Source organism: Tenebrio molitor, chromosome 3 (genome assembly GCF_963966145.1).
Source record: "Tenebrio molitor chromosome 3, icTenMoli1.1, whole genome shotgun sequence".
Classification (NCBI taxonomy): Eukaryota; Metazoa; Arthropoda; class Insecta; order Coleoptera; family Tenebrionidae; genus Tenebrio; species Tenebrio molitor.
In genome coordinates, this window is record NC_091048.1 from 26,117,971 (window position 1) to 26,144,932 (window position 26,962).

A 26,962-nucleotide genomic window follows, 5' to 3' on the forward strand; every position below is an offset into this window, starting at 1 on the left:
TTCTTTGCTTAGTAATGTGTGCATTATCCACCTTTTTCTCGTACATTTTCTCCGACGAGAAACTAACAGTAATCCGGCGTCGCACCCATACCGGCCCGATTTGGCACCAAGCGACCTTTCGTGTAATCAAGTCAGACGACGAGATCAGTTTTCTTTTTTAAAAAGGCGACGAGACAATGAGAGAGTAGATACCATCGGGAAAAGTGGCCACTTACATTAATTTGCGTAAATTACGCACTTGGATTGGTGCGTGTAATGATAATTGTGAGATACAGTTCCGGATTTTATTAACGCAGCAGTGGCCTTGAGATTTTGACACAATTGAGGAATTGGGGCCGCGAGTTTCCAGAAATCTACAGTACAGTTCCTTTGTTTCAGGGATCTGGGTCACTTTAGCTTTAGCCTAACTATAGTAAAATACAAATCTAATTAGTCTAATAGTTGGCAACAGCGTCTAGAGGTAATATTGGTCAGTTTTGTTAATTAAATATTATCTCTGAGACACTGGATCCGTTCTCAAACACACTAAAACTAATGCAAATAATAAACTGACGCTAAACCATCTTTGGCTTGTCTTGTACTGGTCAGAAATAGCTTAAGAGACAATAAATAAATAAATTAACTAGATCTAGAGGGAGCAGTGGCAGATTCAAACTTCCCGCCAAAACCGACACGTGACCGATTCGTTTTAAGCGCGAACTTCAAAATTTTGAATTTCGAATCAGATTCAAAAATTGATTTAGCTGTTTGTGGCGGTGTCGATTTTGGGGGCAAGTGTGAGGATCAGTACCCCGCGGTGTTGTCAGTGATGTGCGCCTTGTAGGCGATGTTGTGAGCGTCGTTGTTGAGGCTTCTGTGCCAGCCGCCGCCCCCGTGACTGTGTCCGTCGCTGCTGGCGTATACGACGTGCGAGGTCTCGCTGCCGCCGCCTCCGCCGCTCGCCAGCTTCTTCAAGCCCACGATGGCGGACAGGAAGAGCGCCACTTTGGCTATGACCAGCGCGGTTCCCGCCATGAAGGCGATCTTCCCCATGAACATCTGCGCCAGCATGCACGCCATGCCCCCCATGGCCAGCATCATCATGCCCCCCTTCCCCTTGTCCTTCTTGCCTCTGCCTAAAACGGGGGAATCAGTGCGCAAATTCTTCATGGTGTGCTGGTGCTCACTTACCTTCGTCGAACGCTGGCGCCATGTTGAACTTGATGACCCTCGACTTGAAGAAGTCTTCGACTTTGGTGTAGAGGACGTCGCTCAGGGCCAGGTTGCGCGCGGAAGCTTCCTCGGGGAGGAAGTTGTCGGTGGAGTTGAAGCGGAAGGCGGGGTTGCGCGCGATTTCCACTATGTCGAAGAGGACGAAGGGCTTCTCGGTGGTCATGGCTTCGTCGAGGGCGGCGAGGGCGCGCTCCTTCAGGCACAGACCGGGGTGGCTCTTGCCGAGGCACTCGCGGAAGGGCAACAAACTGCGGAAGGTGTCTTTGTCGATGGCGGCGGCGGCGCCGTGCAAGAACAACAATACCAAGGGTACGAACATTTTGCGTCGGTCTTTGCACTTGGACTGATATGGAAGACAGGAGATTTTGTTTTATATGAGGCCTGGAATTACAAAGCGTGGCGAGTGTTCCGCAGAAACAACCTCACGAATTTGAACGAGGTGCATACATATTTAAGAAAAAAATTAGGTGATATGTTATGCCGTTTTGGTGCTACTTCGCTTTTTACGACTTAGTGCCGCTTGTTACGGTCTCTTTCGCCTCTGTTTGTGTTACACAAGCAGGCGCGAAGATACAAGTGCGTCAGGTCGTAATTAAAATCTAATTAGAAGCGTGCGCTTGGAATGGGAGCAGAAGGGGTGCGCGTGCGGGTGCTTGTGGGACGCGCCGCAGGTTCCGCTCGCTTTACCGAACTCCGATTCTATACAATTAAATGACAGAAAATTAAAACTCGGCACGAGTTACTGGGTTAGTGTTTTGGCAAATTTAGAACATCAATAGAAAATATTTCTGTTAAGATTTTTTTTTATGATACATAATGCAATTCGTATTATTAACGCACACGCAATTATTTTATGTCGTGGCCTAAATTTGTTTGTTCCAAGTTTGGTTTCGTAGCGGTATCAACACAATTACCGACATAAGTTAGTCATTAAAAGCGGCAATTATCGCAATTAGAAATTTCGACAAAATGTTCCGCGCTCGAAGAATCTATTTTGTGCGATACATTTTAATCAGGTGTCGAAGTGACGCAGTTAATTAATCGTTTTGGCAACGAATTCGGCACAAGAGCTTAATTAGTTGGGTGAGATTTCGGTTGATGATATCATCGTTCCTAGAATAGGAAGAGAAGAACTAAATTCTCAAAATAGATTTCACTCTCGGATCATCAATACTGTTCAACCGGACACCCGGTATATTGCATGTTATTTTTAACTTTATTGATGCGAAAAGGCTGTAGAGTAACTATCGGATGTTCATTTAAATTTCCCGTCAAAGTTGGCGTTGAAGAGTCGATTGTGAACGCACCAGAGTAAAAACACAAACAACGCAAAAAGTGAGGTTAGATTTAACCACCTGATCCGTGATTGTAATCCGTGGTGCGTTCGACTCTTCACCGCCAACTTTGATAGGAAATTTAAATGAACACCCGATAGCATGACAAACGAGGAAAACGAAATCTTAGCTTGTTTCAATTATAATTTTTTATAGTTGTACAGTTATTCTGCTTTTCAAAGAAAGACCCAAGAATGTCCTTGACGAAATACAAATTGTCTGAGAAGCTTCTGGGATTATTATCAACAAAGTTTTAAATTTATAGCAGCTAATTTAAATATACGTACCATTTTAAAAATTATTGTGAAGATGTTATATCGGGTGTTTTTTTAAATTTCACCTCAAAGTTGGCTTTGAAGAGTCGATTGTGAACGCACCACACGTGTAAAAACGTAAGATTTAAACGACTGATGCGTCATTCGTAATCCGTAGTTCGTTCACAATCGACTCTTCAACGCCAACTTTGAGGTGATATTTAAAAAACACTCGATTCCATTATGTTCATGAACAGAATTAAAACATTAATTTTGCGAAGCTAGTTGGTACACTGGAAAAACGTAAAAGTTGAGTCTATTTTTGTTCACCTTGTTTAAAATAGTCATTTAAATTATAAAATGTAACCTTTATTATTTTTATTTAACGACTGAGATTTAAATCATCACAGGAATCATCAATTTGACACTAAAATTTTGCATCTTCAATTGTGAAGCTGCTTAAATTTTTATTCCATGAATCTCACGGTAAATGTAAAATTGGGTTATAGAGAAATCAGCACACAAATACACAATGAGACACAAATTTTGTTTTGAGGTAATAAGTTCTATTTTTCCTCTGTTATTTTTATATCGGGTGTTCATTTAAATTATCCGTCAAAGTTGGCGTTGAAGAGTCGATTGTGAACGTACCATTCGTCAGTCTGCGGAGTAAAAATACGAACAACCCAAAAAGTGAGATTGGATGTCAACAGCTAATCTATGATCTGTAATCCGTGGTGCGTTCACAATCGACTCTTCAACGTCAACTTTGACGGGAAATTTAAATGAACACCCGATATATGTATATTTAGTACAGTTTGTTAATAATTTGAGAAATTATTTCCTGAAAAAGACTCACAGAAAAATAATTGTAAGAATATGCATTCTTTACACGTACATTTTTCTATAATATTTTTTTTTATCTTTTCCTTTAAAAATATTTAATCTAGTAGGATCGCCACCAAAATTGAATTTTCACCAATCACAAGTACTTGGCTGCTGTCATTTGCTTGTCTATGGCTGGAATATGGAAGCAATCTGAATGGATTAAAATTTTTGAAGGAACTAGTCACATTTTAAAATTTCTTGACTCATTAATAAGTATAAAAGATTTCTTTTAAAGAATAAACTCTAGTCGGAACATAGACGTAGATAAGTTTTTAAATTTCCTAAATTAGATCTGGAAGATTTTGAATTTTTACAGCAATTTAGTCTTTTTCTTAACTGTCTTTATTTAAAAATGTACAAATAATTTACAACTAAACCTAAAAGGACGGGTTGATTTTTTTTAATTTAATTTTTCTCACTCCCAGCTTATTTTTATAATTTGGAACTTTTAAGTCATAAATTAGTAATATTTCTTTTAAGTTAGATAACAATGTCGTACATCTTTGAAACATTATTTGTAATTTGTAATTTGGATGACCAGAGAGAATTTACCTTCATTTGAAAATTGCATCAGTTGGCATTGTAGAGTCGATTGTGAACGCACCACTCGTCAGTCTGCAAAGTAAAAACACAAATAACGCAGGAAGTGAGGTTAGATTTAAACTGATAAAGCTGATCCGTGATCTCTCTGTAATCCATGGTGCGTTCACAATCCACTCTTCCATGCCTACTTTGAGGATAAATTTAAATGAACATCCGATACTTTGATGACCTTATTCAAAATTTTTAGATTTAGGTATGCTTCCAGGTATTAAATTTCTCACATCTAAAAACACATCGATTTACTTCAGAAATAAATTTTTTAAACTTTCAACAGCTTTATCGAGTCTTGAAGCCGCAAACTACTCATTTTGTCTTTTAGTCTACAAAACAAAAAGCAATCACAAGGTGCCAGATCTGGACTATAAGGCGGAAAATATAATAATTTTACTCCAGAGGCTTGCACAAGATGTCTTGTTTGTTACACGTTGTAAACCGAAGAGTTAGTGCAAAACTATTTCTATTTTATGACATCGTAAACCTCATTTGCCAAACACTTTTGGTAGACATATTGTAGTGTATTAATCATTCTGTATTAATTATCAAAAATCATTTGTAACGGGATTAGATACATAATTATTATGAAAAATCCTACACAGCTCTTTTAGATTTCGATTCACCACCTAGTTTTTTTGTACTTTCTTTTCATCATCTGTTAAATTAGTGTGACAATCAGCAATTATAAATTTTCCTCAAGATCTTTTCAAACAGTCCTTCCAAAATCCAATCTTCTAGCATTTTGTCCATCGACTCTGCCCTCTTCAGTAACAACACAAACTGGTTCTCATTCTCGCAAATCGCCACCAAGTGAAACCTCAAATTTAAATTCCTTGCACCAGTTGTATAATAAACACCTCTTTCATAAGATGCCTCATTGGCAAAACCACAACTGGCTCTTTTCACGTACAATTCCCGTGCGGGAGAGTTTATAAAATCCTAATAAATCACAGCTCTTAAAATTTTCTCTCGTTAATGCATTTTTACCGTGCAGAAAATTAATGGTGACAGCAAACAAATCATTACTGGCAATGTACACAATAACAAGCATTTTGTTTCATAGTCTATTTACCTCTGTGGATGCAATTAGTTTGCAGAAATTTTCGGTGCAAAAACCTAATAAACTTATACATTTCTGAGCTAACTTCTGAGAATTTTGACCGACGAGTGCAATTGGGCGCGAGTGGGACACTTCTCATGAGTTTCATAATGGGGCATTTCGATCACGTGTGATATACGACGTTTTATCTTACAGGTGTAACTATTGCAAAAAATCCAAGAAATGAAGTTTCATTCAAGTAAAATATCAGCTGTCAAATGGTCTAAGGTAGCTCAAAAACTCCACCTGTAAGATAAAAAAAAATAAATTGTTTCTGTAGGTCAAACCATTCGGTGTTGTCTTGGGTCTGGGTAGACCCAATAGTGATTCTTGCGGAAAGTGTCAAATAAAAATAATTTACTGTTGACTCTACAACTTTATTTGCTGACCATTAGCATTCAAGCAAGTTAGCAAACACATAACTTCGTCGGAACGATGCAGAATATCGATAGATTGTCTGCAAATTTGCATGAATCCGCTTTGCACGTCCATTCCGACTCGTCTGGAAATAAATTACAGAATGTGCGGCCCAAATAAAAACCCCAGAAAATCGCCGAGGCGAAAGCCATTCCATCTGCGTGATTTACTGCGCCAATCATCATCAACGGGTAGTTTGCGTTTTTAATTGGCGCCATTCAGTTTCGCTTCCCTCTTTTTCCAAAAAAACTCACATCTCCGACATGCAACACCACGCTTAATAATATTCAACAGGTGTGTAAAAACTGTTAGACGTAATTTCTCCCAACTCCACTTTTCTGCATCCGTGTTTAAACTTTCCTCGGCTAAATCAAGTAAAACACCGCGTCCGAGAGAAAACCGCCAACAGGATCTCGCCGGATTTTGGTAATTCACACGCACACGGTTTTTACTTTTAACGATGGACCAGAAACAACATTCCTCTCTAACAGTCGCTGTGATTGCCCCCGGCTCTGCTCCGGTAGACTTACGTAAGTGTTCCGGAATTAATTGCCATCGGTCCGATTCCGGATCACTTTTTTCCCCGGATTGCGTGTCGAGTGTTGACGCTGTTAGAAAGAAAAAATAAACAAACGCGGTACTATATCGGATACTGTGCACACATAGAAAGTTAAACGAAACCGTGCTGAAGAAGGCCTGGGGCGGAGGAATTCAGGTCGCATCTGTTCATTACCAGAGATGAGCATGGGATGTGCTAGGCGAGATTCTTCGAGGATCGGTATGCTAATCCAGGCGGGCTGCGAAGCAAGCTGTCAAGAGGAGGCTTTTGTTCTTGTTGAGAGCCATCGAAGGCGGCTCTGGGGCTCAAGTTGAGGTTAATTTTCTGACAAATTGGGGCTAGAGTATGGCAGGAATGCGATGTAAAAAAGGAAAGAGCATGAACGTAGAGAGAAGAAGTTGTAATAACGAAGTAAACATAAATTAAGGAGTCTAATGCGCATTTCAATTCTTTGGGGCTCCAGTTATGAAGAAGATGGCTCAATGCTACCATAATAGGGGAGTGGAGGTATTGGAGAGTTTTTCTTAGCATAATATAAAACAGAAAAGTGCATACTTTTTTTTCTGGGTGGTCTTAGCTGGTTAACAATTTTAAAGTGACTGCCATCTCCTTTGAAAAAGAGTTATTACTCGCATAGTGTACAACTTCCTTTTTACTTTCTTCTTCAGCTAAATTTTCTTCAGACGGTAGAGGTATTGGATTCTCTCATGAGCTGTAACCTTGGAAATATCTGCGCACAGGCGCAGTGAAAAATCTGTAAATGAAAACTGAAAACATGCAAATAGACGACAGAGAGAGACGACACTAACGTAACGAATGACGATGTTTTGCGGTCGGTTTGTAGCGCCTACTCGAGACCGATATTCGTCGTTTGCGCAGATATGACTCATAGCCCATGAGAAAATCTCTAATTTGGTGTAATCTAACCCTGAAAGAATGTATAAACTGTGCTTAATCAAGAGCTCCTTGAAGCAATTTGAAGATATTTCAACATCCCTGCTTGAATTAATTTTTTTTAGAAAGACAAAATAAACAGGAGAAGCTGAAATAAAATTTTTCATGGTTTTTAAAATTCTTAAATCTGTTCTTTATAAATTTTGCTGATATGTACATAAAACTAACATCTACAGATTCAAGACTATCACAAGATTTTATCTTTGGTATAGATATGGACATTTTAAAATTATCTGAAAGTCACAAAATATTGTCTTTGGTGGTTTTGAAAAATTGTTGAAAACAAATCCAGCTTCGTTGTTATCAGAATGATTCAAAAGAGGATAAAAGCGTCACGGAGATTTCTTCGCTTTTTCATCTTCGCTCCAAGCAAAGTTTCTTCCCGGAGTCACCTTCTCTTCCTCGGGAAAAATTTTCTGGATGTTCCCGTGGAGCTGTAGCTGGTCCACATTGTTCTCCGCTATCCCCCGATAGTGAACCTCAGGATACCCGTCCTCCGGAAACCTGGAATTTAATTGTGAAGGTTTTTTATTTTTTATTTAAAGAATTTAAAGAAGAAGAAAATCTAAACCTGTTGTGAAACTGAGCGGTGCCTCCGAATCCTGGATTAAAACTCCCCGAAGAGGAACTCGAAGAGTGGTAGTTCTGTTGGATTCTGTTCCCATTCCCTAACATGAGAGCCCCCAATCCATAAGCGCTGCTGACAACCAGCGCGATCTTGCTCAAGATGACCGCCTTTTTGGCCAAAAGCGCCAACAATCCAAATAGAATCGGGATGAGCGTTGCAACATTAAATTTAAACCCGAGAAGAAACGGAACCAGAAACTGGCGCGCCAGCAGGCGACCTACAAAAAATCAAAAACTCGTTGTTAACCCTCGCGCCGAAACCTTGAACTACACTGAACTACAGCACGGCCTCCTAGATATAACGATAGACTTTTAGTCTATCCGGCCGTGCGCATTCGTAGGCATTATTTTTGTTTTCAGGGGTGCGCTGCGGTACGGTGCACGATTGGTTGCCTACTAGCATTTATTTTTTTAACAAAATTTTGTTTTGCCATTTATGGAATTATAAAATAAGAACAACGGAGACTACACACTGTAAAATTTAATAAAAGAGGTACTGCAACGGTCAATAAGGGTTTAATTGCTTGATTTGAATTTAAAAAATTATGCAACCAATATTACACATTTTTGTGTTTTTAAATGCGTCTCAAAAGAGGGAACTTAGGTGCTCCCGTTAAATGTCATTTCGAAATCACAGACATTTTGCTGACGCGCAGGGCCGGATGAGAAACTTGTCTCTTGTCATATCCAGGAGGCCGTGAACTACAGATTTCCCGTAGCAAAGCCTCGAACCTACCGGTGCCGATCTCTTTCAGCGAGTGCTTGTTGAGGACCTCTCGGTGCGGGTCGAGGACGAACTCGAGAGTGCCTCCGGGGCCGACAGACGGCGCCACTCGCATGGCGAGTCCGGGGTACATGAACCCCATGTCCCAGTGCATGCTCCGGTGCGCGAACACATGGCCCAAGGAGTCGATCCAGGTTCTGGAAAAAATCGAGAGGGTGAGGTGGAGTTCATCTGCGGGAAAGTTTTTCGGCGCTGTAAAGTTGCCAGAACATTCGATAAAGCTCACTCAAAGTCGGATTGTGTTGAAGACAGGTCTGGGTGCAATTTACGATTTAGTTTTTATTTGATTTGGGTGATTTATTTAGCAGAGCGCCGGAACTTGCGCGAAAATTCGATACTGATCGTTTGTTAGGGTTTCGCTTCCACAAATCACTTTCCAAGTGGAAATTTATTAAATTTGACGAAAGAGCTGTCCACAACGAAATTAAAAATCCGGTAGAAAATATTTTTAAAATATCGAAGTTTCCAAAATGTTTCAAAAACTTGACCAGACCTTGTAAAACGATCTACATGTGTTTTATTTTATTTTTTTGGGCTTTTGACAATTATTCTTTGTGCCTTGTTCGGGAACCGGTCTAAAACTGATTACTCCCACACCCCAATTTTTTTTTTCTCTTTGGACGAACACTTGACATTTCAAACGGACCGTTCTGCAAGACTAGTCAGCGCCTCCTTTGCATTCCGAAACAAATTGAATCAATATCATTCCAACTCACCTAAAATCGGCTGGATCCCTCTCTGCAAAGTTGTAGGCCTCTCTGTATTCCTGCTGGCTCCTGCTCAAAGTAACACCGTCAATTAGATCAAACTCGTGGTCTACATCCAAACTTTGCAATTTGCTAATAGCCCCAACTCCGAAACAATGGCCGAAAGTGGCCGAGGGCTGCGCGATCAGACACTGGCGAAAGGACTCTTCGACCGAGGGGTGGTTGACGCTGTTGCACACCGAAACCAGGACGAACACGAGCAGGAGCGAGGACCTCGTCGCCGTTCGCCTCATTTTGGCAAATAAACGGCGAAATCACGACCCTCGTTTTATATACTAGACAATAGTCATGTTTGAGTGAATTTGAACTTTCAGTGAAAGTGCTCCGGTAATTACCAACTTTTTCAGAGATACACATCCTTTGTTCGAAGGATGCGCCGTTTCACATGCGGAGCGCGTTTACGCCAGATTCGCGCCAGCGGGTCAGGTCGCGCGACCAGTCCTCCGATGACAGTTTCTCTGTCGCGGTCTCGTTTTTAATTAAATCGTCCGGACGGATGGATTATCATCCCTCTCATGCAAAATCGTTCTTGTTTGAACGCGGCGTGGGTGTTGGCGATGATGCGAATCTCGTCCGGAGACAATGGATGTTTGCTTTCTCCTTTTTGCGATGTTCGGAGCGTGTTTCCTTCGGAGGAAGGAGTTCCGTCACAAAGGATATGTGATTTTGCATCGTCGCACGGTGACATATTTACGGGGATTGTGGCCGGGGATCAGTTTTCCGGTCCCGTTTCATACTTGCCCAGTTTAGACACTTTCTGAGCGTTAAACAACAACCGATTTTTCAAGAAGCAAATCATTTGTTACAATATAATCCTGACTGAAAGAATCAATCATCAATATCAATTAATTTAGGTAATATCGAAAAAAAATAGAGTTGGCTGTGACCAAAAATTTCAGTTGGCAATTCGTTAAAATTTCAATTATCAGATGTCAGTCTTAAAAGTTAGGTTAGTGATTTTGAGAACGTTGAAATCTTGATTTTCATAAAGGTGTGCATTATGTGTGACCTGTCGGTTGTAAAAGAATCATGAGGAGCTGCAATCGTCTTTAGGAAATAGAGTAAATGTTCGAAATGTCTGCTTTCAGCTTCCAAACATAATGCTACTCTCTTAGCTTCATGTTTTCAAATGACCTTCGCAAAGTCGAGACATCAATTAAATTGCAATTATTATCAGTAATTTCTTGCATTAATTCGGGAATTGTGCCAGGCCTGTATTAAATTGAGTTGCACATGTAAAAATCTCGTAACTGTGCAATATCGTGCAAAAAGGACAAACTACTAATAGCTGTCGCAACTCTGGAATTAATGATTTGAATAATCAATGTGTCTGAGTTTTACCATAACAGCACCGATCGAATAAATCCATTTTACCATCTGGAATCAAGTCCACATTTTTTTAAAATACAGTTGGATTTAAGTAGAGTTTACTCACTGAACCCACCAGTTCGTAGTTAAGCGACAGTGAGTCAGAATATTTTATTTTAAAATTGTGTGTTGCATTACCGAGAAATATGAGATAGAGCATCTTATTCTCAGAATTCCAACAGTACCAGTCCAACTGTCTCAGAATGTCGAAAGCTCGAGAAGTCTTAAAAAAATGATCAACAATTTAGAAAGAAACTTAGTCAACTTACAATGTTCTCAACAAGTTGACCGGCTAGGACCACGTGCAGAATACCTAGCACCATTGTAATTATCATTGTCATCAAACGCATCCATCTATCTTCCATTAGTTCCTGAAACTGATAAATGATAAGTTTTATGTTCGTGAGAAGAAGACCAAATTACCAAGACGAAATACACCATGCAGCTAAGAACCAGCATATCACCGACGATAGAGAATAAAAAAACAAATATGTTTAGTTCCCGTTTTACTTTGTGAAAAGTTCTAGAAACAAAAATTAGATATAGATGAGTCGTGAAGAGATTCTTACGTGTAGAGAATACTGTAGCGTCGAATGCAAAATTTCAATCTCCTTGTTATTTCTTTCTGGTAGTGAAGATTGTCGACCAGTTGATTTGGCTCCGTTGTTTCGTATTCGTTGTTGATGTTCTTCAGGAAGTGAAGCAACATATAAAACTGAAATCGTAAATGACTAGTGATGTATATAAGGATGTAGCAGGGTGTTGTTAGTATGAGTGGTATCAGAAAAAATGTCGCCCTGTACAACGCAGAAAGTACATTTTGCCACTGAGGAACAAATTCTTTAAAGATGGCAAGAGGGTAGAAAATATCCTCGTCGTTCTCCAGAGGTTTGGCGTATATTGCTGCATTGACGTAAGATAAAATTGCAACGGATACTGCAAAACCATTAAAATAAAGTGCCTCCGTTTTGATCCTCTTTTCTAGTTTAGGGCCGCAGACATTTATTCGCCAATGTTCTATATTGTCCAACCCTGCCATCGAAGACTTTAGCAGATATGGAATTGAAAAAATCGCTAACAAAAGCTAAAAGAAATTAATCAAAGGGGAAAATTATAAAATAGATCTTACTGTACGCAATATGATGTAGCGTATACTGCAACATATTTGACAAAATAGTAAGCATCGAATCTTTGCAAAAAAAGATATGTTTGTAACATCGTCAAAATAGTGAGGCCCACGAATGTTACTTTCAGCAACAGAATCATGGGTCTTTTCTGGATCAGGTCCAAGGAAATGATCCGCATCAACCATAGACAATCGTCTGGAAAATGTTATGAACAATTAAATTTCCTAGATCTGTAACATACCTTGAAGTGAGCGCTTGAAGTTTTTAGTAAACATGGTAAGTTGTTTTTTAAGTTGTTCTAACATTGTGGCACTTGCTGAAATTACTAGTTGCTCCTTGCCAAAGGATGACTAAGACTTCAAGACGTTTTTCTAGGTAATTATTGACACAGTTAAAACAACTGACATTAGAAAACGAATGATATTAATTCTTAATGAACTGCTGGTCATAAATATATCAAATGTATTTAGTTTTAAAACAACATTAGCAAACTTCAGATAGGTACTTTATTTCTCTCTCATTTTTCATTCTTACTAAGAATGGAAAACTACATACATTTTTTACTTTTTTATTTTTCTTCTTCGTTTTTTTTTGTCAAGATAGTCATCCCCCATTCAATAAATTTATGGCAACGAAAAACCAAAATTTCACACTTCCTGAATTTCTTCATGGACAAGTTTTAACAGTTGCAAGTCTTGACCAGGACTGATAAATCACAAACCATTGTCCTTTAAAATAGGGATTGAAAAGAAATGACAAGAACCTAGATCAAGACAAATAACTCTAATAATTTTCTTCTGAAACTCAAAAAGTTGCTTCATCCAAATTGTTCTGTTATACAGGGTGATTCTGAAATAAGTTTGGAAAAAAAAACGGTAATTGGTGATGATGAGAAGAAATCAGAGACAAAAAAAATTCTTATAAAAGTTTTTTCGTTTTCGAGATACAAATGTTTGAAAATTTGGTCAAAATTGCTAGTACGCTGCTGAGTTAAAGGTGATTAATCAATTATCCTGGTAGTTTAGCAACAATAAGAATCAAAGAGGTAAAAGGTGCCCATCAGTCACAAAGGTGATATTATTTCTTTCGATCATTTCCATAGAAACATTTACAAAGCAGTGTGCTTGCACCTACGACTTTAACAATCGTTGCTAATAAATTGAACAAATATGGACAAATTTTCCCTATTTATAGGCGTCGAAAATACAAGGATATGGGGTAATTGCCATCCTTTTGATTTCACCCCCAAAAGTCATTTACGCAGCATTATTTTGTGGCAAGGATACTCCCACTTTTTTTTTCCAAACTTATTTCAAAATCCCCCTGTATCTCGTCTATTATTCTTTGAACAACGCTATGTTTTCTTCAGTAGCAGTAGAAACTGATCTTCCCTCCAACAAATTAACCGAAATATTTTCAAACTTCAATTCATTGCATTTGCTTTAGAAATTTCTTTCAGAAGAAGTTTGCCAACAGCGAATCAACACTTCCTTTTTGAATACTCCTGCATCTCTCCCGAATCTTCTTACACCTTCCCAGAACCTTCTTACACGTCCCCTCTCTCTTTCAAACCGGAATTCCCTATATTTTCCTCAGATTTCCTTCTATCTCGCCGAGACTTCCCATCCCGTATTTCCCTGTCCTCTCTTATGTTTTTCCCAGATCCCTGTATTTTTCATATGTCCCAGGGGAGTCTCAAGAGTCTCCCCGTATCTTCCTAAATCTCCTCATTTATCCCATCCCTTAGGGCCTGCATTGTTTCAGTCCAACTTGCAATCTAGCATCAGAAGAAAAATAATCTAATTAGCAAGTGAGTGGACAATTAGGTACTCATATGGGTGAGTAGGGAGTAATGACTTTTTAATGGTTAATCCCGTCGGTGTAGCTCCAGTCGCGTGCCCATTGTCGATTTGAAACTTTGACAATGTCAACGATGAGAGTAAATTAGCGTCGCTCGACTTAATTAGCAACAACTCCACTCATCACGAAGTTTCTTGAAAAATTAATTAGTTTGTATCAGGGTGGGAGCGCCGAGTCGTTCTTTGTCGGCGTAATGGCTGTGGGAATTGCGGGCGACATTACAAATTACAATGAGATAATGAACGCTATTGTTGGTGTTATTATAGGGCCTTCGGGTATTTGCAGTCTGGCCGACTAGGTCGACCTTTGTTTTCGCCCCTTAGTTATCGTTAAAATAACCGTAATGTAATATTTCGTTTCGTGCGTTCACACTCCAAACAAATTTCCTGTCACAAGCGCATTTTTATTTTTTGCGCGAGCGGCACCACTTTCTACCGGTGACAAGCGCGACGATTCGGCGCGCGGGCACCTGGAATCGCGACAGGCGATTATAACCAGAACATACGAGTACATCCCTCCGGGGGCGCTTCTGACTGCTGCTTCGTTAAAACCCAGCATAACAGTTGAAAAGTCAGCTAAACTTAGACCATTAGGCCAACGTTGCAAACTCCATTAGCGCAACATTTTATTCCCAGACGAACTTAATAAAGACAAACATAAAATTCGATTTTAGTAGTTTTCTTGGATTTATTCACCTTGTTTGTTGGCGCTTTCCACTATTTGCATAATTGTAGTCTTGCCAACTGTTCCAACTCAAACACGCTGAAAGCTTTCGGTCTAGGACTCTGACCCGCTCCCGGTTTTTCTAAACTGAAACAATTTTCACTCCAACTTAATAAAAGCTCTGATGCGATTTTGCTTTGATGTTGTGCTTTGGTCAGTTTGCTTTGACTCCAAGAAATCATCACTGGTTCACCACGAATTACCAGAATAGGATACAGGACAGGACTAAGGACCAAAGAAGATTTAATAATAACACTTGTGCACATCTTGTATATTTTACGAGCGAGGGGCGGACTCTGAAGACACCCCTGCGCCACCCCAGCCTTCAGGAACTACTCTCTAATTCACACTTGTCTTGACATAAAATAAAAAATAAATAGCTTAAGACTAATGCGACTTCAGGTACTGGTCGAGGTCGTTCTAGTTCACCTGAAACTCGGCCGTTTAATACTGTTTTAACACCGTTACAATAGCCAAGGCCGCGACCTCTAAGAGCCGACTCTGTAGCCTTTGTAGACGACCTCCGGGTTGTACACTCTGTCGTAGTGGCTGTAGTCTTCGTGCGGATGCGCGACCACTTCGTACGTCTGCGTGGAGTGCTTGTTCTCGACTAGCTTCTTCAGCGTGACGACGATGGCGATGGTGAGGGCCACTTTAGCCACCAGAAGAGCTTTGAAAGCTATCAGTCCAATGAACTTGAGGGCTATGGCCCCCATCATCGCCGCTTTCATCTGGAACATCATCATGAGGGGCATCATGCCGCCTTTCTTGCCCCCTTTCTTTCCCCCCTTGCCGCCGCCGCCGCCGCCGCCGTAGCCGCCCCCACCCTCTTTCTTGCGCCCTGCAACACAAACATGTTTTTTTGGGAAGAGTGCACGGTGGCGGTTTACCTTCTTCCTGTGCGGTCTCGTCGCCCCCGATTGGAATTTTAAATTCGAGCGTATGCGAGCTGAAGTAATCAGCGAGGCGCTCCAAGAGCACCCTGTCCAGGATTGCCTCCCTCGCCGCCGCCTCATCGGGGAGGGTTATTGGAGTGTGTTCTCTTGGAAGTCTCCCTGAATCACTTTGTTTGATTCGTATCCCATTTCCTATGTCGATATCGTTCGGGAGTCGCTCCACGAATTTGAGGGCTTTCTCCTGGAACGAAAACAAAGTCTTAAAGCCGAGGTTGTGCGGTGCGGCTGAGCGGTTCCGCCGCAACAGGACTGCCAGATGGTCAAGCGGGACGCCGTTGTGATAGGCGAATACAGTTAATGAAGAACCGATCTGGCGGAATATCCAGCAATTAGCATTACAATAATAGCCACAGGTTGACGGTTAATTTAATTGGAGGTTTTTGTTTATGGAAAAAAATCGCCTAACGGATACCACGTACCAGACACGACAATGTTCGGTATTGTTTGTTGTTGACGAAGAGTTTTTTAACCTACAAAGATGGCAGAAAAATATCGTGCGCAAATTATATTCGTCGGTCCTCATTCATGCAACATTAGAGGAATGTAGGTTCCAGTCGAGTTGCGAATTTTTTCAACAAACCGAAAACTGAAACTTCAAATTGAGGTCAACGTCGAAGGACGATTGCGTTTTGGAAAATGTTTGTTCCAAGAAGATCCAACAGATTTGAAACAGTTAATCGTTGTGAAATGCAGTGGAATGAATGAAACTTAAATGACTGAAATTACATCAAATTACTTTGTTAGATAACGGAACATAAATTATACTTTGCAGAAACTATAAATTACGATTAATAAGAATTGTATAAATAAGTTGGATTTAATAACAATTATTAAAAAATTAATAAAAACAACGAACGAGGAAATACAAATTATAGAAGATATATTTTGTATGTATGTATCACTTGTCCGCTTACTAGTAAAAAACTGTTGAACAGATTTTGATGAGTCTGCAATAATTGTTACGGTGTTTCTTTGGTTCAAGTTTTGGGGTACAAATCGTAGCCCCACTTTGCATGGGGACCAAGTAGTAACGAAAAAATAAAGCTAGTGACCTAGTAAATAAGATGGAAGAATGATACAATTTAAAAATATTTGTAATAATCAAATATATGTTCATGCAAGATTCTTATGTGATTCACCCAGCTAAGAAAATTGGTTTTGTTAAACCACGTTAGAAAATCTGGATTTGGAACTTATTTCTATCGATTCCAAGTAAGATTTTTTATATTTAGTACAAAATTAACAAAAAAATTAAGTTGGAAGCATTAGAAAGGAAGAATTCTTTCTACTTCATAAAAATATTTGTTTATATAGGGTGATTCTGAAATAAGTTTGAAAAAAAAAATGTGGAGTATACTTCACACAAATTAATTCTGCGTAAATGACTTTTGGAGGTGAAATCAAAAGGCACCTTTCATTATTATTGTTGCTAAATTACCAAAAAAATCAGGTAATCACCTTTAACTCAGCACCGTACGAGCAATTTTGACCAAATTTTCAATCATTTGTATTTCGAAAACGAAAAAATGTTTATAAGAATTTTTTTTTGTCTAGATATGATTTCTTCTCATTATCACCAATTACCGGATTTTTTTCCAAACTTATTTCAGAATCACCCTGTATTTTGTACAGAATTTGACTAATTCATATTTGAAGGATTTTGAGTTTGGAATCGGATGCATAGATGGAAGAAAGTTTTTTTCATATTTTTAATACAACAATGTACGAGTACAACAATGAAAAGACAGGAAAATATTTTTTCCCAAGTCATCAAGCATTTCATGGTCGTTACAAATGGATTAGTGCTATAGAAGATGATGAGAAACAAAATTATTTGAATTTTTCTAATCTTTTGCGTCTCCGCCAGTGGCACCACTTACTAAAATAAAAAATTATTTTATTCCTAAAAATTTAAAAATCAAAAAGCCGATTCTGATTTCTTTGTGTGGTTCAAAATCTAAAAGATTAAAATTCGTTCTTAACTAATGAAAATGGTTTTTCTGTGTTTAATTGACAATTTATTTTAATTAGAAAATTTTGAAATTTTGAAGAATTTGAAGAATTTTGACGTTTGGGAGAATATTTTCATTTTGTCTAGCTCGGACATTTCAAAAAGTAAAAATAAAAGAAAAACATATTTTGTGCCTGTTTCACAATTTTTAATTTCAAAAAATTCTAAACGATTTTTTTATTTTTAGTTTGGAATAGGAAAAATTCAGATTTTGAACTTCACGAACTATAAACAACGTGGTCTCTATCTTAACAAATAACACTTGTCTAGTTCACAATTAAAAAAATTAAAATTAAAAGAATTTGATGGTAGAACCGGTCTAACTAATAAAAAAAAAATATTTGCATATATTTAGAAGTTGAGGAGTTTCTTAATTCTTGATTTAGGCGTTAAACTATCAAGAATTATTTTTTTTTGTCTAGCCCTTAATTTGCGAAATCTGAAATCTAAAACTGACCCAACGAAAGATTTTATTTACAGCCCCCGTCAATTTTGAAAAATTTAAATTTTGAAGAATTTAGAATTTATTTTGGAATCTGTTTTAACTAACAACAAATATTGAAATATTCATCTTCATGAGTGATAAAAAGTGTCAAACAAATTCTTGCACCCAAATTTTTTTATAAGTACAAAAAATTTTTCACAAATTGATAATTTTGATTTTAACGTTCGAAACGTATTTTGAACAAACTACAAACATTAGAAAGACTTTTTGCGTTTACCTAGAAAGCTTGTGCAAACACAAAATTTCCGTGAACAGTAGTTAATTTCAAATTACATACTCTAAAGGCCCATCTAGGTCACAACTTAGCCACACTGGTCCGAAAAACCATTTTCCGAAAGTACTTGACCATGCCTCTACTCTGTCCACTTCTTGGAACTTTTGCAAAATTTTCGCAAGGTAACAACACTTTTCCAAAATACGCACCTTCAGACACATCGTCAAGGACCTAGCCCCGCACTCTTTGACGAACTGGACTGCATCCTTGTAGAGTCGATCCTCGTAGAAGCCAGCATCGGCGAAGACACCCATCATGATGACCAACACGCAAACCTTCATGTTGCCGCACTGAGACATGTGGACACACTGTACTCCTTGGGTGACGTGCCCTGGTTATATCGGGAGGAGCAGGCTAGGACTAGCCATTAAAAAAAAATTATTATATCTGTGCCAGCTAATGTCTATGTTCCAGTTAACTTGGACAGTTCACGTAATGATCGTGTACAATTGACATTTATAGTAATTTGAGGTCTCAAATGGATCGGTTTGAGGAGCGGAAGCGGTTTTTGTCGGCGGATCTGGGAACTTTTTGCTAGGAAGATAGGAATTTGAATGTTAAGCGGTTTCCCATGACGGACGGCAATTAGACCCGCCCGACAATTACTCCAGAGTTATGACAGGTCGAGACACTGCATTGTAAATTTCAGCTGAGAGCTGATTAATCTAGTGGAGCTGTAATTGTGTCGCCCCTGAAGGTGGCTTTTTCAGCGACACGAGGAGTCTGCAAGCGACAGCTAATAAAATTGTATTTCTGTCAAGACGCAATTTATGTCTGCGATATTTATTCGGTGTTGACTAGCGAAATAAATTCATTTTAAATCTGTCGATACTTTTTATCGCGCATCTCCCCCCAAACTGACAATGAGATTCCCTCAAATTTGTATTCCTCCCAACCCCCCGTTTCTTCCTCCACTCGGCTTATAATTTACACCAGACCCTCATTCTCATGCTTGTCACAGTCGCACGTGACTACGTTATCCTGCCGAACCGAGTTAATAACATCGTCTCCATGCTCGACTAATCGGTGGCTTGTTCCAGGACCCGCGACAATTTTTTCGTCAGCTTTGATTACGTCCGACAGTTTCAACTGTACGTTGTTCTGGTTATCGATTGGTATTTTTTATCAGAGCTGAAATGGCCATCTGTTCCGCTGGACCGACTCGTGATTAAAAATATCTCGACCGGGAAAACATCAAGTCATTTGAAATTGTAATCCCGAAGCGTGGAAAATAGTAACGGCGAGGATCGACAAATGGGACAAGTGGAAAAATTGTGCGTTTGTGATATACGATGGGTAATGTACTGGTGTTTTTTATTGAATTATTTACTTAGCGTACCATGAAAAAATGAGTGAATCTAGTACAACTGGTGACATGGAAAAAATTTAAAAGTAATTGTTCACCGTTGAAAGCGTGCTCTTGACTTGCAAGAACGTGCGACGTGGTGAGGAGGTAGACGAAATTTTTGTTAGACATGTTTCATGTGCAGGATGAGATGTGGTACATGCAGAAATGGTACATTTTCTTCAGTTTGGAAATTGTTTAGACAGTGTAACTTCTGGAATTAAATTGGTTGCTTTCAAGAAATATAAAAATACTCTTACAAATTAGTAGTAACCCTTGTATTTTCCAGACCTTGCCCCCTGTGATTACTGTGTGGTCTCAAAATTTACAGACATCTCCTGGTAGTTCTTCTCCAGATGGTACAACAATAGCAAGAGAGAAAAATATTTTTTTCTGCGACTATCAAAGCACTTCATCCTTTTTATACGATGATGCTGAGAAAGAAAAATGTTCCCATTATAACCCTGATCTGGCACTCTGCTTGTTTCTACCGATTCCAACTAACAAGATCTTATGTATTTAGTTAATTCCGCTATAATGAGAAAAAATGAGTCCTTTCCAACTTTGTAGAACAGAATTTCGAAAATTCAAATTTTGAAGGAACTTAGAAATGGAAAGATTTTTTCATATGTCTCACTGAAGACGTTTCTGAAACACAAGGTGATTTACGAATAATAATGAGCCTAACAAAATTGGTGATGCAACCAACAATACATGTTTAATTAAAATATGTACAGGGTTATTCACGTAAGATGACGAGCCTGACCAGGTAAAAAATACAAAATACACTTTACAAAGCATTCATTGTGTTTTGGTATTTAAAAATCAGAAATCCAAGTAGGTATTCTATTAATTTGACAGATATATCTGTCATTGCATTTTACGTCCATATTTAGTATTTGAAAAGGTTTTCAAATGATGACAGAAACGATATGATCCTACTTACCCATTACCTTTGTGATTTTATTGTTATTGTTATTAAATCATACTTTGTTGAGAGAGGTATTTTTCTATCTGAACTTGACATTCATTAAGCTGACGTTAAAAGCTGTCTATGTTTTATGTGCATTATGATAACCCGTGGAACGGCCTGTGCTTACGCACTAAAATCAATAAAACATTAAAATTTACATAATTGATATAATACAAATGTAATGTTGGCTGGTGGAGTTTCTTTACATTTTGCAGTTCATCCGAAACTAGAAACCCTTACAAAAAGTAGGTATTTAAAAACAGACAGGGAAAAAAATTCCAGTGATTACAGTTGGTTGCAAAAAAAAAACGGGAAACGAAAATTTTCCTAATGTAAATTTCATTTTGTCATTTTTGTTAGTTAATTGTCTACTTGACAATATGTACCTACCAAATAATTTTAAAAAATGTCTTTTAATTTTGACGTTAATTCTAACCTCTCGTAAGAAGGTTTCACACTATGAAAAAATTGTAAAAAAGGTGTCAATTTTATTCTGACAGTCTTTTTGCAACCAACTGTACAGTTATTGTGGACAAAATAAAGTGGGACATTGTTTTTTCGCTAATGTCTGCCTGAAATTTTCCTCTTTCTATGGTTGCTATTAAAAGATTTATAGTTTATAATGTATTTTGTGTTGCATAATTTTATCATATTAATTAAGTTTTTTCTTACCAGTGTTGGCCCTTTTAGTCCTCACTTAGTACAACTTTATGTTCATTTTTTTTAGACATCCCGCTTTAACTACATCACTAATACGTACCATGATAGTTTTATGACTTTTTTGACAATTTTTTGTACAAGTGTCATATTTAAAACTTCAGATTTAGAGCCGGTTGCAATCAACTAAAATTTAGCGAAAATCTGCATCAAGACTTGTCCCACTTTATTTTGTCCACAACTGTATTTTTGAAATCAATAATATGCTATATTTTTTTTTTGATGTAAAAAAAAAGAAACCTTTATTCAAATATGAAGTGAAAATCTTCTGTTTTATTGAAATTAGACAGACGGTTTTTTACCGAAAAGTCTCAGCTTTCAAGTTATGCAACTATTACAGTTTCTCAGTGTCACGCACTGAAAAATCCTTAATGACGTCTTCGAATAACTTAATATGTATAATAAGGTATTATTAATGAATATAATTTAATGAGATTAATATATTTAATGTAGGATAAATAGTTTTCTAAGTGTAGGTATTTGTCATTTATTAAATTTTCTTGCAGTTTCTACTGAAAGGAAAAAGCAGATGACACAAGACAACTAGAAAAGGGTAAGTGATGAGAAAGTGTTTCCTTCGAAGAAGTCGAAACATTTTTTGGTCTGCAAATTATTACCTATTCAACGCGCCAACTGTTAACTAATCATATTCATGACCCATGACCGTGAGTAATTATTAATTCATTTCTCTAGGTTGTGACCAATCGCAAAATTACATTTGCAAATCATTCCCTACCTTATAAAGCTGCAATGATGCAGTGCAATATTCATGTCTTAATTACTTTGAAATGCCATAATTTACGAGGCTGTATGCGTTTTTTAATTAACATCCTAATAAATAAATTAGTGCTAGTGAAAATCGCGACATTTGTACAGTGGCGAGCACGGAATTTCGCACACATTGGACATTTCACTGACTTAATTTTATTAAAATGAGATACCTACTGGCGGCAGTTTCGTGACAGTTTAGGTGAAACATCAGTCATGATCACATATATCATGCGTATCCCACCTCATTATTGATTATAATGACAATAAAGCTTAGACTAGATAGTTTTTTTTTAATGACGTACAAATTGGCGTGCGAAATTCCGTGCTCCCCACTGTACATCTTAGATAAAATATCGTATCCTACACGTGTGTAATAATTTTTTTGTACTCAGCCTCAAAATCGGTATCCTCAGAGTGCGGGAAATCCGATTTCCCACACGCCGTGTTTTTTACTCTGCAGCAGAAACCAGGGGAAATTGTAATGTAATATAAAATAAATAAATGTAATTAATCAACTTAAGCACATAACATCTTTGTTTTACAATACAAAAATTTCCGATAATAATGCGGAATCTGGAAAAGTGCCTCGAATGCTTCCAGCGTTTCTACGTTGAATAGCAAGGGAAATCCTCTCGAAAAGGAATTTCTTTGATTTTGAATCGCCTGATTCCGCAGTAAGTCGCTCTTCGATGACATTAATGAAATCTATTGTTTCTTTGCACCAAGGGCCTAAGGTTTCAAAGGCTAAATCTTTAAATATTAAATTAAATTTTTGAAATAAAAATTGCCATTTTCTCAAAAAAATTGTCATGTAAGGTACCAATTTTTTTTATTCATCGTTTAGGTAGTAGAAGGGTCTATCAGAAAGAGATGAAAAAAGTGGGGGTTGCTATTTAAAAAAATTGGTGATGACGTCATTGCGCAAAAACCAATGACGTCATTTAAACAAGTTGTACGTCACAGAATGGCATTTTTCAAAGTAAAATCGACCTGTCCGAGCGATTTTCCAAAAAACATCACATAACGCTACTATGAATTTTGTCCCAAACTTTATGTTCACACTGTATTTCGTACCCTCGTGGGTAATAGCCATCATTACACGCTCGTCTAATAATGGACGTTCTATTATTCCCTGGTAAAAAAACACTTTTACTCTCTAGGAAGAGAATATCATTTTTTGAACTAATCTCTAACAAAGATTTTATTGAACAGTAGTAACAAATTTATCTCTTCTAAGAAAACTGTGACTGTTGTTTGCTGTTTTTAATTTATTTTCTTCTTAGAGCTTTTACACTTGTAGCAATCTTCTTATTCACTCAAGAACCTCATTCTTTTGATGTCCTTGGTTGATCGGAAGAAACTTTTCAAAAAAGTAGACATTAACAAAAATTTTTAAATTAAATCGTACTTTGTACGTTAATTTGAAAACTTGCTACTAGTAGCACAAGCTGTTTGAAAAACCACATCTTTTATTCATAATTCATAAAATAAGATATCTCTGTTGTGTGGTTTTCTCTCATTTGATTTGTTTGACCAGTGACAATGGATAAGCGCACAGAAGAAATTGAACATCTGTCACCAGAAAGCGTCCGCTTGAGGACCACAAGAGAAATTTAAATACAAAATGCTTCTTTCTGTGTCAATATGAGAACCTCATCGTGTGTAAAATTCACGCTTTAAATGTGCACTTATGTAGTTTTACGGCTCGTTTAGCGCCTAATAAATGTCTGGAATGAAATTAAGCTCCGACTGGTGGATTTGTTCACATATTCCATAACCAGCCATTAATTAGTTGCAGGTCCACCGACTTCGGTGCACACGAGTTCCCGTCAGCATAACATTTTATACCTGGGCTTGGATATAGGCCCTTTAATCCTGCACACGAATTCCCGTCAAGGTAAAAATGCATCCAAAATTCTAGACTCGAATTCCCGTCAGAAAAAAATATCTGTTATTGAAAGCACTGTTACAAAAGTAAGATTCAATGATGAATCTTCTATGTTCTGAAGTAAAAACCATTTTTTCGTTAAAATTTGGTTAATAGTGACAGTTGTTTGACGTTTATTAGCTGACTTAGCAAAGATACGAAAAATCTGATACTGTCTAAGTCACAGCCGCCCCTTATCTAAGTATATAATTGTTGATCACACGGTATTTGTAACTTTTTAAAATTTTAAACATTTTTTTTTGGTCCACGTAATGGTAAACAACAATGGTACCTGGCAACAACTAGAAGGGTAGGTAAGTAAGGGATTGAAGCGCTCTTTTACCCTTGACGGGAACTCGAGTTATGGATTATATCAGTTGATAATTACCTGACCGGAATTCTTGCATTACTTTATGACAACAAATAAGTCAGACGGGAATTCGAGTGCGCCCACCGACTTTCGTCTCAGAACGGAGTAATAATTTTTGGTAATTACGAGGTGGAAAGACGCAATCGATAACGGTTCAGTCACAACCAATCATCTCCGCCGAAGAGAAAAAAACTGAAATTTCACCTGAACTGCCTCGTGATGAACCAAATCTCAAAGTCAATGTCAAGCCTCGAAACGGAACTAATTATCACTTTCTAGTCGAGCCGAGACCCGAGTTACATTAATTATGCCAGAGGTTCAGCTATTAAGTCACATAATGCGCCAGAGAAAGTATATTTTTTCCAAACGCCCGATTTGATCCGTGATTACATTAGTGTATCATCGGCGTAACAAATCAACATCAGTTTCTCGACCGATGAGCAACGGAAACAAGATGACTGATATCGGGTCGTCGTGCTGGTTTACTTCGAGAGATCAATGCCCAAAGGCTCCAATTACCTCTAACTCAGTTATGAATCAGCCGAATTCGCTTTTCTAACGGAAAGTAAAATCGCCGACCGACGTAACAAACTACAATAGACCACAAAGAAAATTTATTTAAATAATACAATAAATTAGAAATAAATAAATCGATTCGGAGGCGAGATTAGGAGCTCTTGGGGGCGTACGCGCTGTACGCCAGATTCTGGGCCTGCTCCTTGTCGTACGACCGCCCCCAGCCGGACCCGTGCCCGCCGGAAACCACCACCTCGTGTCCGGCCTCGTGGCCGCCGCCGCCGCCACTCAGCAGCTTCTTCAGGCCGATGATGCCCGCCAGAACTAGAGCGAGCTTCGAGACGATCAAAGCTTTGCCAGCCAGAAGCGCGAGCGCTCCTAGAGCCAGCGGTAGCAAAGTACCGCCCAGGATCAGCGGGATGAGGAGCAAACCCGCACCCTTTTTGCCCTTCTTCCCGCGGCTTTCCTCGAACGAGCGCTGGATGTCGGCAGAAGAGGGTAGTTTCACCTGGGGAGAAGAATCAGAGTAAATGGGGACTCGGGGGACGTGGGGGACTCACCTGGAGGGTGTGCGTGTCGAAGAAGTGCGTGACCTTGTCGAAGATCATGGTGTTGAGGGCGGTGTCGCGCTCGCTGAGGGCCCTGGGAAGGGTGGCTTCGTACTCTTCCTCGGTCTTGACCTCGTTGGGGGCGGCTTTGGGGTCCTGGACGAAGGAGATGCCGTCGAAGAGGGGCAGCTCGGCGTAGTTGCGCGCCGCGCGGTCCATCGCGGCGATCAGCTTGAGCTTGAGGCACGGGCCGAGGTCCTTGGCGGCGCACTCTTGGTACACTTTGTACACGTATCGGAGGTCGCCGAGGTAAGAGGCGTCCTGGGCGCGGGCCTCGTCGGGGATGGCGTTCTGGGCGGGGGCGGCGGAGCGCGCCGAGACGGCAGCGAAGGCCGCGAACAAAACTAGACACTTGAACATGTCGCCGGTAACTGATATAAATTCACTTAGAGTAGTATTTATAGCGCGGTCCCACCTTTGGAATTTCTTTTCGTGGTAGGTTCGTACCCCTCCTCTGGTCACTTGAGTTATTGTTATCTGCGCGCCGCCCGTGACATTGACCGAGACGAAAAACAGATCGGACACATCCTCGTGTCGTCACAGGCCATGGCCGCGATGCATCCGACCAATTAACATGCGAAGAAAGAGCTCGCAAGTAGACCAAAACTGTGCAGGAATGCCAATTAGAGGCGAGGATCCAGAGAAAATCCGGACAAGTGGACCAAAACGGCCGAAGACGCCCAGAACCAAGGACGACCGGACCACCACGTGCCAAGGCCCTCACCTACTTACAGGACTATCTCGGAGGAAAGTCGGAAGCGAAAGCGGTCACGTATCTGGACCGGGGCTGGGGTGGACCGCAGTCGTGGAAATGCCGAAGGAGGCGGCGGCTTTCGTGCACGTTTCATGCACTTGATGCACAAGTGCAACTTTCCATTCCGTTTGTCACTGAAATTTCGCCACTTTTAGACGCTTTTTGACCCGCTTCTGCCGGCTGCGACGCAGATGAAAGTTTTCGGATTGCCACTTGTACATTTTTTCAGATTTTTATTTTAATACCCCTTTCATCAACTTTCTACTTTTATTGGGAGAACGCCAGATTAATGAGTTTTAACGGTCTCACTTATCTAAGGATTTATTGGCGAGTTTTTTTAATTAAACTTTGTCCAGAAGATAAGTTTTGAAGTTGAAACTTGGAATATGTAGATGGAATCTTCCTTCCTTCCCTATTTATAAGATAAAAATATGTAGTCTCTTAATAGGCTATTTTATCTCTCTCTAATAAGTAATAAGTACCGAGTGATTTTTAATGATAGAGACAAATTTAGTAGGTTGGCACTCCCGAATAATTGGTACGCCTAGCATTTGCCAAAGAGTTGTCTGTTGATTCGCTTTATTATCGGTTAAGATTCTAGAAATAAATAATAACAATTTGATTTATTTTGACTTTTGAAATGTTATGTTTGAATTTGACCGTCA

General features: G+C 39.0%; 4 protein-coding genes across 4 annotated transcripts; all 4 read right to left on the reverse strand.

The window, feature by feature from the left end:
- Window positions 1–283: 283 nt before the first annotated feature.
- On the reverse strand, window positions 284–1,541 carry LOC138127264 (uncharacterized). The gene is made up of 2 exons (XM_069043180.1): window positions 1,171–1,541; window positions 284–1,115 (listed from the first exon to the last, which is right to left on the reverse strand). The coding sequence occupies exons 1-2, from the start codon at window positions 1,529–1,531 to the stop codon at window positions 784–786; spliced, it is 693 nt and encodes a 230-aa protein (XP_068899281.1). The 5' UTR covers window positions 1,532–1,541; the 3' UTR covers window positions 284–783.
- A 5,885-nt stretch (window positions 1,542–7,426) lies between these two features.
- On the reverse strand, window positions 7,427–9,732 carry Osi10a (Osiris 10a). Its single transcript, XM_069042932.1, has 4 exons — window positions 9,442–9,732; window positions 8,678–8,862; window positions 7,886–8,159; window positions 7,427–7,818 (listed from the first exon to the last, which is right to left on the reverse strand). The coding sequence occupies exons 1-4, from the start codon at window positions 9,723–9,725 to the stop codon at window positions 7,647–7,649; spliced, it is 915 nt and encodes a 304-aa protein (XP_068899033.1). The 5' UTR covers window positions 9,726–9,732; the 3' UTR covers window positions 7,427–7,646.
- Window positions 9,733–14,820: 5,088 nt separating this feature from the next.
- On the reverse strand, window positions 14,821–19,190 carry Osi9 (DUF1676 domain-containing protein Osi9). Its single transcript, XM_069042435.1, has 3 exons — window positions 18,466–19,190; window positions 15,461–15,707; window positions 14,821–15,411 (listed from the first exon to the last, which is right to left on the reverse strand). The coding sequence occupies exons 1-3, from the start codon at window positions 18,613–18,615 to the stop codon at window positions 15,059–15,061; spliced, it is 750 nt and encodes a 249-aa protein (XP_068898536.1). The 5' UTR covers window positions 18,616–19,190; the 3' UTR covers window positions 14,821–15,058.
- A 5,828-nt stretch (window positions 19,191–25,018) lies between these two features.
- Osi8 (Osiris 8) lies at window positions 25,019–25,926 on the reverse strand. The gene is made up of 2 exons (XM_069042500.1): window positions 25,496–25,926; window positions 25,019–25,443 (listed from the first exon to the last, which is right to left on the reverse strand). Exons 1-2 carry the CDS (start codon window positions 25,901–25,903, stop codon window positions 25,087–25,089), a joined length of 765 nt encoding a protein of 254 aa, XP_068898601.1. The 5' UTR covers window positions 25,904–25,926; the 3' UTR covers window positions 25,019–25,086.
- Between the last annotated feature and the right edge of the window lie 1,036 nt (window positions 25,927–26,962).

What these genes read in the sequence shown, in the direction of transcription:
- LOC138127264 (XM_069043180.1), bottom strand. Translation starts at nt 1,531, where the DNA reads ATGTTCGTACCCTTGGTATTGTTGTTCTTGCACGGCGCCGCCGCCGCC. An exon ending in GGCGCCAGCGTTCGACGAAG is followed by an intron (nt 1,116 to 1,170) that starts GTAAGTGAGCAC and finishes CCCCCGTTTTAG; the next exon opens with GCAGAGGCAAGAAGGACAAG.
- Osi10a (XM_069042932.1), bottom strand. Translation starts at nt 9,725, where the DNA reads ATGAGGCGAACGGCGACGAGGTCCTCGCTCCTGCTCGTGTTCGTCCTG. An exon ending in AGGGATCCAGCCGATTTTAG is followed by an intron (nt 8,863 to 9,441) that starts GTGAGTTGGAAT and finishes GATTTTTTCCAG; the next exon opens with AACCTGGATCGACTCCTTGG. An exon ending in ACCGCTCAGTTTCACAACAG is followed by an intron (nt 7,819 to 7,885) that starts GTTTAGATTTTC and finishes ATTAAATTCCAG; the next exon opens with GTTTCCGGAGGACGGGTATC.
- Osi9 (XM_069042435.1), bottom strand. Translation starts at nt 18,615, where the DNA reads ATGTCTCAGTGCGGCAACATGAAGGTTTGCGTGTTGGTCATCATGATG. An exon ending in CCTTGACGATGTGTCTGAAG is followed by an intron (nt 15,708 to 18,465) that starts GTGCGTATTTTG and finishes TTTTCGTTCCAG; the next exon opens with GAGAAAGCCCTCAAATTCGT. An exon ending in CGAGACCGCACAGGAAGAAG is followed by an intron (nt 15,412 to 15,460) that starts GTAAACCGCCAC and finishes TTTGTGTTGCAG; the next exon opens with GGCGCAAGAAAGAGGGTGGG.
- Osi8 (XM_069042500.1), bottom strand. Translation starts at nt 25,903, where the DNA reads ATGTTCAAGTGTCTAGTTTTGTTCGCGGCCTTCGCTGCCGTCTCGGCG. An exon ending in TCGACACGCACACCCTCCAG is followed by an intron (nt 25,444 to 25,495) that starts GTGAGTCCCCCA and finishes TCTTCTCCCCAG; the next exon opens with GTGAAACTACCCTCTTCTGC.